The sequence below is a fragment of the Dama dama genome, chromosome 14 (genome assembly GCF_033118175.1).
Source record: "Dama dama isolate Ldn47 chromosome 14, ASM3311817v1, whole genome shotgun sequence".
NCBI lineage: Eukaryota > Metazoa > Chordata > Mammalia > Artiodactyla > Cervidae > Dama > Dama dama.
The window spans coordinates 21,939,815-21,959,255 of record NC_083694.1 but is presented as its reverse complement, the minus strand read 5'-3'; the positions used below and the strand labels follow the sequence as shown (position 1 = coordinate 21,959,255).

The window sequence follows — 19,441 nt, the reverse complement described above, 5'->3', positions numbered from 1 at the left end:
ACCATGACCAAGTGGGCTTTATCCCAGGAAAGCAAGGATTCTTTAATATCCACAAATCAGTCAATGTAATACACCACACTAACAAATTGAAAGATAAAAACCATATGATTATCTCAACAGACGCAGAAAAAGCCTTTGACAAAATTCAACATCCTTTTATGATTAAAACTCTCCAGAAAGCAGGAATAGAAGGAACATACCTCAACATAATAAAAGCTATATATGACAAACCCACAGCAAGCATTACCCTCAATGGTAAAAATTGAAAGCATTTCCCCTAAAATCAGGAACAAGACAAGGGTGCCCACTCTCACCACTACTATTCAACATAGTTTTGGACGTTTTGGCCACAGCAATCAGAGCAGAAAAAGAAGTAAAAGGAATCCAGATAGGAGAAGAAGTGAAACTCTCGCTGTTTGCAGACGACATGATCCTCTACATAGAAAACCCTAAAGACTCTACCAGAAAATTACTAGAGCTAATCAATGAATATAGTAAAGTTGCAAGATATAAAATTAACACAGAGAAATCCCTTGCATTCCTATACACTAACAATGAGGAAACAGAAAGAGAAATTAAGGAAACAATACCATTCACCATTGCAACAAAAAGAATAAAATACTTAGGAGTATATCTACCTAAAGAAACAAAAGACCTATACATAGAAAACTATAAAACACTGATGAAAGAAATCAAAGAGGACACAAACAGATGGAGAAATATACCATGTTCATGGATTAGAAGAATCAATATTGTCAAAATGGCTATTCTACCCAAAGCAGTCTATAGATTCAATGCAATCCCTATCAAGCTACCAATGGTATTTTTCACAGAACTAGACCAAAGAATTTCACAATTTGTATGGAAATACAAAAAACCTCGAATAGCCAAAGTAATCTTGAGAAAGAAGAATGGAACTGGAGGAATCAACCTGCCTGACTTCAGACTCTACTACAAAGCCACAGTCATCAAGACAGTATGGTACTGGCACAAAGACAGAAATATAGATCAATGGAACAGAATAGAAAGCCCAGAGATAAATCCACGAACCTATGGACACCTTATCTTTGACAAAGGAGGCAAGGATATACAATGGAAAAAAGACAACCTCTTTAACAAGTGGTGCTGGGAAAACTGGTCAACCACTTGTAAAAGAATGAAACTAGAACACTTTCTAACACCATACACAAAAATAAACTCAAAATGGATTAAAGATCTAAATGTAAGACCAGAAACTATAAAACTCCGAGAGGAGAACACAGGCAAAACACTCTCCAACATAAATCACAGCAGGATCCTCTATGACCCACCTCCCAGAATATTAGAAACAAAAGCAAAAATCAACAAATGGGACCTAATGAAACTTAAAAGCTTTTGCACAACAAAGGAAACTATAAGCAAGGTGAAAAGACAGCCCTCAGATTGGGAGAAAATAATAGCAAACGAAGCAACAGACAAAGGATTAATCTCAAAAATATACAAGCAACTCCTGCAGCTCAATTCCAGAAAAATAAATGACCCAATCAAAAAATGGGCCAAATAACTAAACAGACATTTCTCCAAAGAAGACATACAGATGGCTAACAAACACATGAAAAGATGCTCAACATCACTCATTATCAGAGAAATGCAAATCAAAACCTCAATGAGGTACCATTACACACCAGTCAGGATGGGTGCTATCCAAAAGTCTACAAGCAATAAATGCTGGAGAGGGTGTGGAGAAAAGGGAACCCTCTTACACTGTTGGTGGGAATGCAAACTAGTACAGCCACTATGGAGAACAGTATGGAGATTTCTTAAAAAACTGGAAATAGAACTGCCATATGACCCAGCAATCCCACTTCTGGGCATACACACCGAGGAAACCAGATCTGAAAGAGACACATGCACCCCAATGTTCATCGCAGCACTGTTTATAATAGCCAGGACATGGAAGCAACCTAGATGCCCATCAGCAGATGAATGGATAAGGAAGCTGTGGTACATATACACCACGGAATATTACTCAGCCATTAAAAAGAATTCATTTGAATCAGTTCTAATGAGATGGATGAAACTGGAGCCCATCATACAGAGTGAAGTAAGCCAGAAAGATAAAGACCAATACAGTATACTAACGCATATATATGGAATTTAGAAAGATGGTAACGATAAACCTATATGCAAAACAGAAAAAGAGACACAGATGTACAGAAGAGAATTTTGGACTCTGCGGAAGGCGGCGAGGGTGCGATGTTTCGAGAGAATAGCATCAAAACATGTATATTATCTAGGGTGAAACAGATCACCAGCCCAGGTTGGATGCATGAGACAAGTGCTCGGGCCTGGTGCACTGGGAAGACCCAGAGGGATCGAGTAGACAGGGAGGTGGGAGGGGGGATCGGGATGGGGAAATCATGTAAATCCATGGCTGATTCATGTCAATGTATGACAAAAACCACTACAATATTGTAAAGTAATTAGCCTCCAACTAATAAAAATAAATGGAAAAAAAAATCTGTGATAACTGGGGATGACACAAGGACATAAATATGTGAACCGCATAATGCTTAACAAAACATGCAAGTTTGGGCAGACTTGGTCTGTCTTTGAACTTATTTGACTCTCCCCCACCATGATCACTAAAGCGTCGCTGCTTCTGGTTTGCTGAGATGCTCCGCTGGACCTTCAGGTGAGCAGGGGACTGTAGGGTGCTGTTGTTTAAGTCACTGCTGGGCCGGGACCTCTGACACAAGTTTCCACTGGATAACGATTCGCCACCTTCAAACTATAAGAAGAAGAAAGGCAGCCAGCATTTTAAAACAAAAAAAGTTCATAGAAACATAATACACTCTCAGTCTTCCAATTTATCCCAGGTCATACAAGGAGCAATCAGAAATAAGAAAATGAGGTTTGGATACAGGAATGAAACTTGGCAAACAGGAAGGGAGAGGACCAGCTAGAACATCCTTCCACAAGAATGTGTCATCTTCTGTTATCTTGAGCAAATGGCTTTGGGTCTTCTGGGTCCAAATAACAGCTACCAATTCTTGAATTGTTATTATATACTAGCTGTCATGCTGGAGGACTTCCCTGGTGGCTCAGATGGTAAGACTGGGTTCGACCACTAGGTCAGGAAGATTCCCTGGAGAAGGAAATGGCAACCCACTCCAGTACTCTTGCCTGGAAAATCCCATGGACTGAGGAGCCTGGTAGGCTACAGTCCATGGGGTTGCAAAGAGCTGGACACAACTGAGCGACTTCACTTACTCAGCTACCATGCTAAACTTTCTATATGTGTTACTTTCTTTAATCATTACAGCAAACCTATGATCTATTAACCTTTACTTTTTAGATGTAAAAATTGAGGTTAAGAGATTCAAGAGACATCTTTGGGGTTTGAATTCAGGTATAGATGGGATTCAAACTTGGGATGAGACCTAAAATTTTTACTTCATACACACACACATTTTTTGTTTTGTTTGGCTTTGTCCACCACATTCACAAAACAAAAATGAGTTTTACTGGCTGTGACTCGGAAATTATATCAACTTAGAACTAAGCATGGTAAACTGGGGATTGATACACTATCCTCTCTGTAACACAAAAGTATTTTGTTGCCAGTAACTTCTTACTGAATCACTGGCTTTCCAATGGGAAATCTAATACGCAAAGCTGCTAATGATAAAGAGCAGAGTAGTACTGATAATGAACACTTTAAAAGACAACAGCTAACACACAGGACATAGTAATGTGCCAGAAAGTGTTCTGAGGACTTGAGAAGTATTGATTCATTTAAACTCTTTCAGTGACGCTAAGAGGTAGGTACAATTACATCCTCGTTTTATCGACCAGGAAATTGAAGCACAGAGAAATTAAGTAAATTGCCTAAGTCACACAGCTTGTTAGTGGCTGTGCTAGGGGAGGGGACGGGTGGGAGTTCAAATCCAATGACTCTGGCTCCAAAGCTCAGGCTCTTACTACTTATAGTAGTTTTACTAATTTATATCAATGCAATTCAAACTTCATTTTAATTCATGCATGGGCTAGGTTGTATGCTTATAAAATTTAAATTAATAGGAAAATTAAAGATCTCAGGAGTAAAATCTAAAATACAAGTAAAAACAGGTCAAAGTCTTTAGAAATAATCATTTATACTATTTCCCACTTCTTAAAATTCTCTTGGCTTGGCTTCTCTGACACCACTGCCCCGGCTCTTAGCATTTCTACTGAAGACCCCCTTCCTCTGCTATTAACAGTACCTAGCTGGTAGGGTTGTTGAGAGGATTAGATGAATTAAAAAAGTAAAGCCCTTAAAACAGTTCCTGGCATATTACTGGGAATTAATGCTATTCAACTCATTCCCTTCAGATCCAGATCTTTATATCCAAATGACTACTGAAAAGCTCCAACCAACAGGAAGTTCAAATTCAACCACCCCAAACTGAACAAGCCTCCCATCTTCCCCGAGATTCACTCTTTTCCTGTCTTGACAAATACGTCTTACATAACCAGTCACCTACGCTACAAGTCATTTCCAACAGGTTATCAAATACTGTTAATTCTACCTCTTACATGCCTTGGCTTGTTGTGGGCGTCTGTCCTCTTACATCCCAGAGTTTCCTGTGCACCCTCTCCTCAGAGCATTTCCCACACCGTACCACACTATGGACTGATTCCCTCCCCTCCACACTGAGAGCAACCTGCGAGCAGAGACCTTCTAATCTTTCTATTCCAGTATGTAGCATGATTTCTGGTACAAAGCAGGTTCAATAAATGTCAGCTGAATGTACTGATTCACTAATAGTTACTATCTACTTATAAATAATTTAATCCTATTTTACAAAATGCCTCCCACCAACTGTCAAAGCTCTGGGCTATTCTTGACTCTCAATTTATACCTTTGTATTTGCTGGCCCAAAGGAGCATTTGCTTTTATGGTTCAATAACCACTGGCATAGTGACTTCTTTACTCTCTCTCTACCTACTATAGATCTCAACTTGCCTTGAGAATTCCCAGTTGATGTATAAAAACACTTGACACTCTACAAGGCAAAACATATCACAAAATGACCCTTTCCTGGGTTCCCACCTGTATTTTGTTCTAACACTGTTATGTCCCTTTGTTTCAGTTACTGGTGTTCTGTGCACCAGGAATAACCATGCTGCCTTTGGAAGGCTCTTCCTTTTGGGGGATGCTGTTCTCAAGGACCAGACTGAACGGGGCCTCTCAGAGCTAAGCAAGACACTGCCTACTCTTTCCAAACAATTGCTTCGTGTTCAGAGAAATAAGATTAGTTCGTAACTTAGCACTGTGAATTTTGAATTCTAATAAATAAGAATGTTAGTGTTTTTATATTTTTTTTCATACCACCTAGAATATATTTGCTAATATTATATCTATACTTAAGCTGTAACTTAGCTTAAAAAATAATTCACATTAATCTGAAAAGGTGAAAAACTTACTTCAGGAGGTTTTCTACCTAGCAGAATATAAGTAGCCATGACTTCATCATATTTCTGATTTATTAAGGCATCATTTATCTCATCTCGTACAAAACCCATGGTGATCATGATATCTAGAAATAAAAAACAAAATGCAAAATTTCTGAAAATGAGTGTATTTTATTAAACAAACCAACAAAAATGGGCAAGTTTGTCCACATTAGATATGAAAACTAAGTTCTAACATTTTAAAGTGTAACTTTGATATAAAAACTTCTGATCTACTAATATACAGATTCTATGTAGTTAGATACTGTACATCCCCAGTTTTTCAGGCAGAAACTCTCTCATGAGTCAATATATTCCCAAGCCTACTCCATTTCTGCCTAGCACATTCTTGAGCTGAGTTCCTTTGTCCAGATAGATATAGCATCTGTCTGTGACATACACAGAGTATCTTCTCTCTCTTGCAACACATACTCAGGCACTCATGGAGCGGTTTCTCTCATCACTTGACAAATTTGGTTTCTGAACTGTAGGCAGGTTGATTCTTTGGAAGGCTTGAATTCCACAGTTCTGATCAGATTTCTAACTCCCTCAAATGCTCCTCCTTTGCTGTTCTGCCCTCAAACAAGACAGCAGCATAGCCGAGATGACTCAGCTCTGAGTTTCTGATGGCTTTGAGAAGGAAGAGGGAGTAGGCTGGAAGCGGCACTCACTGACTGGGTGTGGAGGATGGACCCTGCTGAATTAGTGGGAAACCAAGAGGGGACACCAAAGTGCTCCTCCCGCTAACTCACTGCCTCTATATTTTTGGTTAAAATACGTGCTATATTTTGCTGATATTTATCAGTCTGAACAGTGCTGATTCTTAAATCAGTCATTCCTCTTGTTAGGAACTGTTGAAAGAAAAGGATGAGGCTTATTTACATTGTTTCCATTTTCATATCACTGTTGCCAACAATTGCTTTAGATTACAATACATGAGAACAAAATAAGGAACTTGAATTTTGCAATGTTTAGTGTATATCTGCAGAAAGAAAAGATGATAATGTAAGCATTTTTCAAATAAAAACTCCTTCCAATTTACATTTTAAACACAATTTTGGTAGACTAAAGGACTCTGACTTATAGCCTAGGGAGAGCACCTCTCACAATACTTAAATGCTTACCTATTCTTTTTGTGTCATTGAAATCTGGTTCAGGCTCAGCATATGGCTTTAGTTCTTCTTCTTCATGACCAACATTCATCCACCGATCTTTCATTATTTGCTAGGAAATAAACTCTACATTATGTTTGGCCAGTCAGGACATTCAACCACTTATATTAGCTCTTTTTTCAGTAAATGTGAAATTTGCTAGTTTAATTAACAAGAATCATGTGACATTTTCAAACAAAAGTTACTGTTTCTGGTTTAATTAGCAGGCCAACAGAAGGTATAGGCCTGAGACATACTTGTATTAATACATCTTATGACAACTATACCCATCATCCTGCACACTCACCAAATGAACTGACTCAAAATACACTGCCTGCTGCCTATGTTCCTCTAAAAGGAGTATTTTCACATTTGAAAATTTTAACACAAAAACCTACTGATTTTAACTTCTGTGTCGTATTTTTACAGTTAAGAATGATGAAGAGATTTTTCTCTTGGTCTTCTACCAAATATATACCGTGCTGATTTTAAAATCATCTGCTATATTTTAGAATTCTCACTAAAACATTAGGAAAGAAGAGATCATAGGAAATGGAAATCAGGGTTAGTCAATGATGATAGCTTAGAGAAGATGGGATGAAAGGACAGTTAAGATTTAAGTCTAGAACTAGGAATTATTAAGAATCAGTGTGAAAACAGGCACTGGTGTGCATTACCAGAGTCAAATTTAAGCCGACACTGAAACAACAGTCAACCCTGGGCTATTAAAAGGCAACCTGGGAGAGGCAGTCTATGGAACAAGGAAACTATTGGCAAACCATACATCACATAAGGGGTTAATATCCAGAACATATAAACAACTCCTATAACTCCATAACAAAAAATTGCTCAAAATAAAAAATGGGCAAAGGACCTGTATAGGTATATCTCCAAAGCATATATTCAAGTAGCCAATAAGCATGTGATAAGAGGCTCAACATTACTGATCACCAGGGAAATCAAAATCACAGTGAGATATCACCTCATATTTGTTAGGATGACAACTGTCAAAAAAAAAAAAAGAAAGAAAATAACAAGTGTTGGTGAGAATATGAAGACACTGAAACCCTTGTGCATTGTTGGTATGACTGTAAAATGGTATTGTTACTATAGTAAAAAGTATGGAGGCTCCTTAATATACTAAAAACGGAACAACTATCTGATCCAGCAATCCCATTTCTAGGTATATATCCAAAATAACTGAAAACAGGATCTTGAAGAGATATTTCATACCCATATTCACTGCAACATTATTCACAATAGCCAAGATGTAGAAATAATCTAAACGTCTGATGGAAGGATAAAGAAAATGTGATATGCACATACAGTGAAGTGTTAGCCTTAGAAAAGAAGGGAATTCTGCCATATGCTATAATGTGGATGAACTCTGAGGAGACTGTTAAGAAAAAATAGCCAATCACAGGAAAGCAAACACTGCATGATTCTACTTATATAAAGGATCTACTTATAAGATCTTTTAAATAAAGGATCTACTTATATAAAGGATTGTTTTAAATAAAACTCATAGTAACAGGAAGTAGAACGTTGTTTGCCTGCGTTAGGAGGAAGGAGCAACAGGGAGCTATTGTTCAATGGCCAATACACTGCACTAGACCAGGTGAACAAACTAATCCATTTCAGATTTCATTTGAGATACCTCAACACAAGAAACAAGAGGACAAACAAGACTCCAAAACTGAACAAAGTTTACTTTAGCCATCACTGCCAGTCAACAGAGATGACTACTTGATGAGAAACTCTAGCAAAATAATGGACACAGATGAATTATAAAGAATTAAACAAATTAACAATAGAAATAAAAACCCTACACAAAGGTCCACACATTAAAAGACTATGGACTTTAGATTGGCCAGATGAAAATACTTTTTCTTAAATCGTTTTAGCCTTTGTAAAGTATACCCCATATGCATCTGAATTTGTACTCAGAAATTTTCATTTCAAAAATGGTTGTTATTGTTTTTTGCTTTACTACCACTTGTGCTAGGCAAACACAAGCAAAATTTTTAAGATTATCTTAGCAGCAGCTGAAAAAGATGTTAAAAGTAGAAAAATACTTCTTGAGGACTAAAAATGACAGAGAAAAAGCAGTAAGGGAGGGCTTTGCTTTAGGCTCAAACTGTTATTATTTTAAACATTTTGGTTAAGGACTGGAAAAATTAAAGAAAATATACAAAGATGAGACAGCAGAAGAGTTTTTCGGCTTCTTTCTAAAAAAAAAAAAAAAATTCAGACATACCAATATTCTAATAGGGGAAAAAAAACAGTGCACAGCATGAAACACAAATCCTTTTAAAATTACATGTGATCCTGTCTCTCCCATTATGATCCCAATTAGGAAGAGCTGAAAGCATTCATATATACAGCCCAAGAAAGGTATATAACTATTTAGATCTAGAAACAACCAAAGGTCAAGCAAGGATAATATGAAATCAATTTCATTAATTTTTTTCTCATGGAGGATTAAGGCACATAACTTATAAGGCCCTGAGAAATACATAGTCATATCTAAGAAGCAACAGGAAGGTGTGTAAGTTAAATAAGAAGTTTAATAAGACAATAAGCAGATTACTTGAATCAAGATTCTTTAAATCAAATTTTAATATTAGCAAATTATATAGTCAGGAAAGACTAGAGTTTACTCAGTAATTCATGATACTCAAATAATACTGAAAAAAAAATCAAGTTCCATTAAAAAAAAATGGGACTTGGGAAATATTTCATATCAAAATGTACAAAGTTGATATAAGTCTACAAAGCTGATTAACCAGACTCTTTTAGTCAAGCAGCTAAAGGGACACAGAGAGCTTAGACATGAATAAGCACCCTTAACCTATTCATTAAAAACACTGAGCATTATCTCTAATGAAAGAAACACAAATTAAGGCGATTATGACCGTATTACTACCACAAAGACATCAATTACTAGAAATTATTCTATCCAATACAGAAACAAGCTGTGGAGAACAGATACCCTCAAGTGCTTTAGGTCACATACAATCTTTTGGCAATTATACACAGGACCTGGCAGACTGCTTATGCCTTCCGACTCAGTAACTATGGGCTTGGAGTGTTTATCTAAGCATAGATCCCTAAGGAAAAAAGTTTATCACATTAATTCTAGCAAAAACAATGAAAACAGTTAAAATATGCAACAAGCAAGAAACCAGTTAAACTTTGATACATAAAGGGAAGGAGGTCATTCTCATGATAAAGCAAAGAGTACAAACTATAAACGTTTAAGTTAAAAATAAAAAAAAATGCAATATGACATGAAAACATTACTGTATAAAAATTTGTTTACCTACTGTAGACTGGTGTTTTGAAAATGGCTGTTTTTAAAAGTTCATAGATTTTAAATTGCAAAGGTGACAATAAAGTTCATATGAAAATAAAAGTGAAGACTAATACAATTTTTAACATCATTGTTATTTCTAAGGGAGTTTCTTAAGATTTTGTATAAGAAATCTTTTATTTAAGTTGGTATCAGGTTTCTCTGGAAAGTCAGCTCTGGGAATTGTGAAGCAGAACAGCCTTTGTATAGTGATATCTGCAATATTATGGTAGTATTTCCAATGTAGACTCCTGGTTCCATGGCTGGAAAACAGTTTTGATAAGCTGAAACAGGAGGTTCCAGACTATACTCAAATACATCAAGTTGAACTTCTGATGAGCAAATGTTTTCATAATAATAATTTGGATTTTTAATTCTACTCAGAGAATTATAATACTTTAATCTTTCACATTTTAATGTTAAGGATAAAAGAGTTAAATATTTGACTATTATTGCAAATGAATCATCGTTAAGACATCAAGTACATCTTATCAACTGTACATAGCAATTTTAACATCTATTCCCCTTAAATAAATTTTGTTGGTCTTTTTGCTCTGCTGATTAGCTGAACTGATGCCTCAACTCTAGAGATTTTTTTATTAAGTGACATGCATATAAACTTGACTCCAGTGATAAAAACGGGTCACAGAGCAGGATTAAGAGAAGTTTTTGTCCCTATAAAATTTTAGAACTGATGAGTGTCCACAATTTTAACTATTTCACTTAATTTTGTATTATAATGTTTGAAAGTAAGTTTAGAAGAGCAGTAATATGAAAAGTGGGCTTTTTTACAGCATTGATTTATCTATTAAAACATTATTAACATGTCATTTGACCCCCAAAGGAAAAAAAAAAAAACCAGAAAAAAATTATAGGAACTGATCACATTTAAATAATTCAGTAAAAACCATCTGATGATTGATTCACTGATATAAAGCATTTAACTTCCCAGTGGAAGTCACCATCCCTTAACTTCCATCCAGACATACTGCATCTTTCAGTGAACAGTACTGTGGTAATAAAGTCACAAAGCCCAAACTAACCTGAGAGCTCTGTACACAGGGAAGGCTCACTATAAGGCTGCCTCCTAACCAGCATGGAGTCCGTGCCAGAAAGCCCCATTGCTACACTAAAAAAGTACAGTTTACATGAGGTTAATTCTCTGAATTTCCTACCCTATCTACTAAGGCAAATAAATGAAGACAAAAAAGTACTAGAGAACAATACACGCTGAATCTCTGAAATTACTTTAGTACAGGTGAAAATATTCTTAAAAACAGATGGGCAAAATACTTAATAAGTTGTTCAGATTACAGCACCAGAAGGAAAAGATGTTATACCTTTTTGGTTACATGAGCCTCTGACATCAGTGGGTGCAATATACTTAATACTTTTATACTAGCATCTATTATTATAAATATCTCACATATGTGGAATGTATATAGGCAACAAAACAGTGTGGTAAGAAATGAAATACTTGTTTTCCAACATGTTCTAGTTATTAAATATATGAAATTTTTTGTACTGACGTTGAGAGGGTTGTACTGACGTTGAGAGGGTTCTACGGAATTTTTTACTATCAGATACAGTCGTGGAGTATTCACTGAATTCAAATTTCACTATCTTCTTTCATCCTTGAAATATTTGTACTTCGTAAATACAAGGTTTCTATATTGGACCAAGCAATTTCTGACAGAGGCTAGGTTTTCCTTCTTCAACTAAGTCAATCTTATCCCTATTTTGATGTTGTTTGAATACTTCATTGCAGGATGAAGAAGAAATAAGAGTCTCTAGAGAAACCCACTGCACAACTTTTGAGTAGTGAAAGCATCATGTGACCTTCTCTAGTTTGAACAAAAGACAAATGAGATGATCTGGCAATTTTCCTAAAAAAACATGGGTCAGTTTCTCAAATATTTTAATTGTCAAATTTTAAACACAGGCTGGAAAAAATTACTTACCTCTAAGCTGCCTCTCTTAATTGGATTCAGCACTAATAATTTCTTCAAAAGGTTTTCACAGTCTGTGGACATGTAGAAGGGAATACGATACTTCCCTCGTAAGACCCGCTCCCGCAGTTCCTTAGAAAGCAAAAGAAAGCATTTATTGCTGGCTGATGAAATCATCGTGATTGGGGATAGAACATTAATAGCAAATTTAGCCAATACCTTTAAATTTTGGCCATCAAAAGGCAAGGAGCCACTGACTAACGTGTAGAGAATGACGCCGAGGCTCCACACGTCTACTTCAGGTCCGTCATACTTCTTCCCTTGGAAAAGCTCAGGAGCGGCATAAGGTGGGCTTCCACAAAATGTGTCCAACTTGTTCCCGACTGTAAATTCATTACTAAAACCAAAGTCAGCAATTTTAATATTCATATCAGCATCAAGGAGAAGGTTTTCAGCCTAAGAAGAAAATAATAAAAAGGACAATGTAAAGAGCCTACACAAAATAAAATGTTCATTATAATTGTTCAGATCTTAAACATGTATTCTTGTCTCTCTTTTTAAGATTATGTGAATTTTTTATTACTTAAAAACTTTTTCCAAGCTTCACTGAGGTATGACTGACAAATAAAAATTGAATATATTTAGGCTTTACAGCATTACTTTTTAAAAGGGTATACAAAGTGATAATTTAATAAACCTATACATTGTGAAATGATGACCATAATCTAGTTAATTAACACATCTATTACCGCACAGTTACTTTTTCTTTTTTAAAGTTTGTTATTCTTACTGGAGTTTAGTTGCTTTACAGTTCTGTGTCAGCATTGCTGTAGAGCAAAGTGACTCATTTACACGCATACACCTGTCTGCCCTTTTCCGGATTTCCACCCCAGTCAGACCCCACGGAGCACTCAGGAGGCGTCTCTGCGCGGCGCGGGAGGCTCTCTTTAGTCACCTATTCTACACGCAGTAGTGTATATACGTCGGTCTCAGTCTCCCATTTCTTGTCTTTCGTTTTTAAATATAACGTCCAACTGAGAAGCTGAGCAGAGTACTCCAACGTCTGATTGTTCAGAATTACATCTATATAGGACTGAATTTTAACACTATCACTTCATGGCAAACAGATGGGTGTATAAAAATGGAAACCATGACAGACTTTATTTTCTTGGACTGCAAAATCACTGCAGACGATGACTGCAGCCATGAAAGTAAAAGATGCCTGGAAGAAAAGCTATGACAAACCCAGAGAGTGTATTAAAAAGCAAAGACATCACTTTGCCAACAAAGGTCCATATAGTCAAAGCTATGGTTTTTCCAGTAATCATGGACAGATGTGAGAGTTGGATCAGAGAGAAGGCTGAGTGCTGAAGAACTGATGCTTTCAAACTGTGGTGCTGGAGAAGACTCTTTAGAGTCCCTTGGACTGTAAGGAGGTCAAACCAGTCAATTCTAAAGGAAATCAACCCTGAATATTCACTGGAAGGACTGATGCTAAAGCTGAAACTCTAATACTTTGGCCACCTGACGCAAAGAACTGATTCATTGGAAAAGACCCTGATGCTGGCAAAGACTGAAAACAGGAGGAGAAGGGGACGACAGAGGGTGAGATGGTTGAATAGCATCGCTGACTCGATGGTCATGAGTTTGAGTAAGCTCCAGGAGTTGGTGACGGACAGGAAGCCTGGCGTGCTGCAGTCCATGGGGTCGCAAAGAGTCAGACACGACTGAACAACTGAACAACCACGACAAAGACTGAATTTTAACACTATACAGGAAGGTTTCATTTATATGCATATATGTAACTCTTTGGGCTTCCCAGGTGGTGCTAGTTGTAAAGAACCCACTTGCCAATGCAGGAGATGTAAGAGATGCAGGTTCAATCCCTGGGTTGGGAAGATCCCCTGGAGGAAGGCATGGCAACCCACTCCAGTATCCTTGCCTGGAGAATCCCATGGACAGAGAAGCCTGGCGGGCTACAGTCCATAGGGTTGCAAAGAGTTGGACACGACTGAAGCAACTCAGTATGCACACGTGTGTAACTGTTTAAGAAAGGTTATTTAAAACCTGTTTTCTCCCAGAGATCATTTTAAGCCTAATTTTCTTCCTTATGGTAAGAAACATCCTGGAATTGTACCTTAATATGACCCATTCTAAAGAACATAAGTCAACAAAACACTAATATGCTATGGGGTTAAACCAACCAATTTACCCAAATATGCTCTGTTTGAATAGAGTATCACTGGTTAGAGCAAGTCAGAGGTTCCATGACTAGTGAATTCATTCCTTGTCCTCTCTTGCAAAATGCATCCTCAACAAAGTTCTATCCTTCCAGTGAAAGAAAGCAATACAACATTAGCCTCCATTAGGTCTTACCTCTTTGTTTTAAGCCTCTTTTTAATTTTCTAAAACTAGATTCTTTTACTGGAGGTTTATTATGATAGAAAGAAGAGATTTCTCCCTATGTTTTGAAAAACAGGTTTTCTAAAATATTCCTGAATCAAAACCATTTAATGAAAAACATTTAAGTGTACCTTTTATACATGCAAGTAATTTAATAAAGGACTTGCTTTTGTACACGTTTTGTTCCATTCTATGCTAAGCTGACAGACTAACAAAGTTATCACTTAGTTTGTAGATGTGTTTTATCAGGTTACAAAATGGAGTAAAATTTGACTAAAACAAATCCAGAGTTCTCTACACCACTTAAGGGTCCAACAGTCAGCAGAGCTCAGCAGTCAGCCCATCATATATCTTCCTTCCCTTACCTCCTTCTTAAGAAATACTAGTTTGCGATATTTGTTTTCATCCTGTTTCAGAAAATAAAGATACAGATAATTCTCAAAATATGCAAAAAATGTGGTATATTTTAACAGCACACAGATTTGGAAGATTTATATTAGATCAAAACGTTATGGACTGTGTCACAAAACCAGGTTGCTTTGATGTTCTGATGTAAGGGTCTGGTGATTGTAAATTTCTGTGGCATTCTGGGAGCAAGCTAGACTTAGCTCAGTCTCTCTAAAGATGTCTGGATAGACAGCAAAGTACCCAAGGCTGCCCCAGAAGAGGAGAGCTGGAGAGGGTTTTGAGGTTTCCTCCCAAGTGCACACAGGAAACTCCCTCCACAGGACTGGAGGAGAATCACAAGGTGATGAATTTTTTTTTTTTTTTGACAGATATATTCCATTTAAGAAATGAGAGAACAAACTAGGAGTCAAACACACAGGCAGGGAAATAAATAGCTCTCTTCTTTCTCTTTCTTTGCAGCAGTGATTTCCCTTTAAAAGGCTGAGGAAGGAAACTGAGAAATAGAAATATTTGAAGCAGGAGAAACTCTATAACCTCAGAAAAATGGAGCAAAATACAGTGCCAGACTTCAAACAACTACTTAGGACAGTATATTCAAATATAACACAAATTACTGTGAGTAACTGACATAGGCAATGGGAAAAGAAGTTTAAAAAAAAAAAAAGACTACGAGATAAGGAACATGCAAATTAAATTTGGAAAAAAAGAGAAAAGGGGGGAAAAAACTTTTTAAGACGAGGAACTTTTTACTTTCATTTTTAAAAAAATCAATTTGGCCTCAACCATTTCTTTCTTTTTTTAAAATTATTTTTAATAAAAAAACATAATTTAAGAGAAGTATCAATAACCTCAGATATGCAGATGACACCACCCTTATGGCAGAAAGTGAAGAAGAGCTAAAGAGCCTCTTGATGAAAGTGAAAGAGGAGAGTGAAAAAGTTAGCTTAAAGCTCAACATTCAGAAAACTAAGATCATGGCATCTGGTCCCATCACTTCATGGCAAATAGATTGGGGAAAAAGTGGAAATAGTGGCTGATTTTATTTTTCTGGGCTCCAAAATCACTGCAGATATTGACTGCAGCCATGAAATTAAAAGATGCTTACTCCTTGGAAGGAAAGTTATGACCAACCTAGACAGCATATTAAAAAGCAGAGACATTACTTTGCCAACAAAGGTCCATCTAGTCAAGGCTATGGTTTTTCCAGTGGTCACATATGGATGTAAGTTGGACTATAAAGAAAGCTGAGTGCCAAAGAATTGATGCTTTTGAACTGTGGTGCTGGAGAAGACTCTAGAGAGTCCCTTGGACTGCAAGGAGATCCAACCAGTCCACCCTAAAGATCAGTCCTGGGTGTTCACTGGAGGGACTGATGGCTGAAGTTGAAACTCCAATACTTTGGCCACCTGATGTGAAAAGCTGACTCATTTGAAAAGACCCTGATGCTGGGAAAGATTGAGGGCAGGAGAAGGGGATGACAGAGGATGAGATGGTTGGATGACATCACCGACTCAATGGACATGGGTTTGGGTGGACTCCTGGAGTTGGTGATGGACAGGGAGGCCTGGTGTGCTACAGTTCATGAGGTCGCAGAGAGTCGGACACGACTGAGTGACTGAACGGAACATGATAATTTGATATACATACACACAGTGAAATGATTACTAAAGTTAATTAACATATTTCCTCCCAGTTACCTTTTTTTGGGGTATTAATGATGGGAACACCTGAAATCTACTCTCTAAGCAAACTTCCAGTACTTAATACAGTATTACTAACTTTCGGGGGGTGGGGCCATACTGCACAGCATGTGAGATCTTAGTTCCCTGACTAGGGATCCAACCTGTGCCCCTTGCGTTGGAACCTTGGAGTTTTAACCACTGGACCACCAGGGAAGTTACCAATTATTAACTTTTTGGATTATATATCAAAAGCTCAGGCAACCAAAGCAAACATAAACAAGTGAGACTATATCAAACTAAGAAGCTTCTGCACAGCAAAGGAAACCATCAACAAAATGAAAAGAAAACATACAGAATAAGAGAAAATATTTGCAAACCACATATTTGAAAGGGGTTAATATTTAAAATATATAAGAGACTCATGTGACTCAATAACTAAAAAACCAAACAACCAGATTAAAAAATTGGCAAAACATCTACATAGACATTTTACCAAAGAAGACATACAGTCAACAGGTATATGAAAAGTTGCTCAACATCACTTATCATCAGAGAAGTGCAAATCAAAACCACAATGAGGTATTATCTCACAACTGGATAGCTATATGAAAAAAATAAAAGATAAGTGTCACCAATAATGTGAGGAGCTAGAACACTGTGTTCTGTTGGGAAGGCTGTAAATCGGCATAGCAATTCTACGAAACAGTATAGAGGTTCTTCGAAAGCTGAAACTAGAACTACCACATGACCCAGCCACCTGTCTTCTCGGTCTACCTAAAGAAAATGAAGTCAGCTCCTCCAAGAGGTATCCGCCCTCCCGTGTTCACTGCCACCATCATTTCTGGACTGTCACACATACCTTAGTCTAAGGTATGCCAGTTTATACTAATCACATGCATTTGACATTCATAGTAGTAACAGTGTTAGTCGCTCAGTCGTGTCTGACTCTTTTGAGACCGCATGCACTGTAGTCTGCCGAGGTCCGAGGTCCATGCAATTCTGGACAAGAATACTAGAGCAGGTAGTCATTGCCTTCTCCAGTGAATCTTCCCAAATCAGGGATCAAACCCAGGCCCTCCTGCATTGCAGGCGTATTATTTACCAACTAAGCCACCAGGGATTCATAAAAACATTTAAAATTTTCCTAATATTTCTCTGAATTTCAATGTAAGGATGAGCACTGGCTCTTACATCAGACAAAGCTGGATTTGTACCCTGACCTTACTTCTGATGGAATGGGGCCTCAGGCATTTTTAATTAGGGACAAAGTTTCACATTTATGTATTAAGAGAAGCTAATTAACAGAATCAAATCCTCTGCTAGAAAACCTCTCTTCCACATTATCTTCATTTGCTCAGTGAAAATACTGCCTTTTAAGAAAATAGTCCTATGATTTATGTCAGAGTATTTTGCCTCAGTTCTCTTCTAGGAGTTTTATGGTGTCATGCCTTGTATTTAGATCTTCAAACCATTTGGAATTTGTTTTTGTATATGGTGTGAGAGAGTGGTCTAATTTCATTGACTTAAATGTAGCTGTCAAGCTTTCCCAACACCACTTGATGAAGAGACTGTCTTTTCTCCACTGTATACTCTTGCCTCCTTTGTCTTTGACATAGATTAATTGATTATAGGGGTATGGGTTTATTTCTGGGCTCTTGATTCTGTTCCACTGATCTATGTGTCTGCTTTTATGCCAATACTAAGCTGTTTTGATTACTGTAACTTTGTGGTTATCATCTGAAGTCTGGGAGGGCTGTGCCTCCAGCTTTGTTCTTTAGTCTCAAGATTGCTTTGGCAATTCTAGGTCTTCTGTGGTACCATATAAATTTGAGGATTATTTGTTCTAGTTCTGTGAAAACTGTCATGGAAGTTTTCCTAGGAATTACGTTACATTTGTAGATTGCTTTGAGGAGTGTGGCATTTTACCAATATTAATTCTTCCAATCCAAGAGTATGGGGTATCTTTCCATTTCTTTGGATCATCTTCAATTTCCTTTATCAATATTTTACAGTTTTCAGTGTTGTAGATGCATATGGGTCTTTTACCTCCTTTAGTTAAGTTTATTCCCTCAGGCAAAAGATATAAAAGCAAAAATAAATAAAAGAGACCTTATCAAACTTCAAAGCTTTTGCACAGCAAAGGAAACCATGAAGAAAATGAAAAGAGAATCAAGGAATGGGAGAAACTATTTGCAAATTTTTTAACTTTTTATTAACAAGGGGTTAATACTCAAAATATATCAACAGCTCATACAACTCAATAATACAAAAAACCAACAGGTCAATCAAAAAATGGGCAGACAACCTAAACAGTCACTTCTCCAAAGACATACACGATGGCCAACAAGCACATGAAAAGATGCTCAACAATGCTAATTATTAGAAAAATGTATATAAATATATAGCAAAAGCACAATGAGGTTATTACTTCACCATGGGCAGAATGGCTATTATCAAAAAGTCTACAATTAATAAATGCTTAAAAGGGTGTGAAGAAAACAGAACCCTCCTACACTGTTGGTGGGAATGTAAATTGGTGCACCGGCTATGGAGAAGAGTAAGGAGGTTCCTTAAAAAACTAAAAAATAGAGCTACCACATTACCCAGCAATCCCACTCTTGGGCATATATCCAGAAAACACAAGAACTCAATTTGAAAAGATACACGCACACCAATGTTCATAACAGCACTATTTACAACAGCCAAGATACAGAAACAATTCATGTGCCCATCAACAGATAACTGGCTTAAGAAGATGCAGGGTGTCTGTGTGTGTACATGCACAATGGAATATTACTTCACCATAAAAAGGATCGAAATAATGCCATTTGCAGCAATATGGATGGACTAGAGAATATCATACTAACTGAAGGAAGTCAGACAAAGAAACCCAAATATTATATAATATCATTTATATGTGGAATCTAAAAATAATACAAATGAATCTATATACAAAATAGAAACAGACTCATAGACACAGAAAACAAACAAATGGTTACCAAAGGGAAGAGGAAGAGGGGA

The 19,441-nt window shown here is 37.0% G+C and overlaps 1 protein-coding gene across 6 annotated transcripts in view; it reads right to left on the bottom strand.

The window, feature by feature from the left end:
- Positions 1-19,441, bottom strand: part of MARK1 (microtubule affinity regulating kinase 1) — a 138,175-nt gene that overhangs the window by 23,504 nt on the left and 95,230 nt on the right. For 5 of the 6 annotated variants that reach the window (XM_061160067.1, XM_061160069.1, XM_061160071.1 and 2 more), the window contains exons 8-12: positions 12,147-12,383; positions 11,940-12,059; positions 6,600-6,699; positions 5,449-5,561; positions 2,617-2,770 (exon numbers count right to left, since the gene is read on the bottom strand). In XM_061160067.1, coding sequence (XP_061016050.1) covers positions 2,617-2,770; positions 5,449-5,561; positions 6,600-6,699; positions 11,940-12,059; positions 12,147-12,383 — 724 coding nt within the window. Of the gene's footprint in view, positions 1-2,616; positions 2,771-5,448; positions 5,562-6,599; positions 6,700-11,939; positions 12,060-12,146; positions 12,384-19,441 lie in introns of those variants that run through there. The other variant, XM_061160072.1, reaches the window with a different exon arrangement.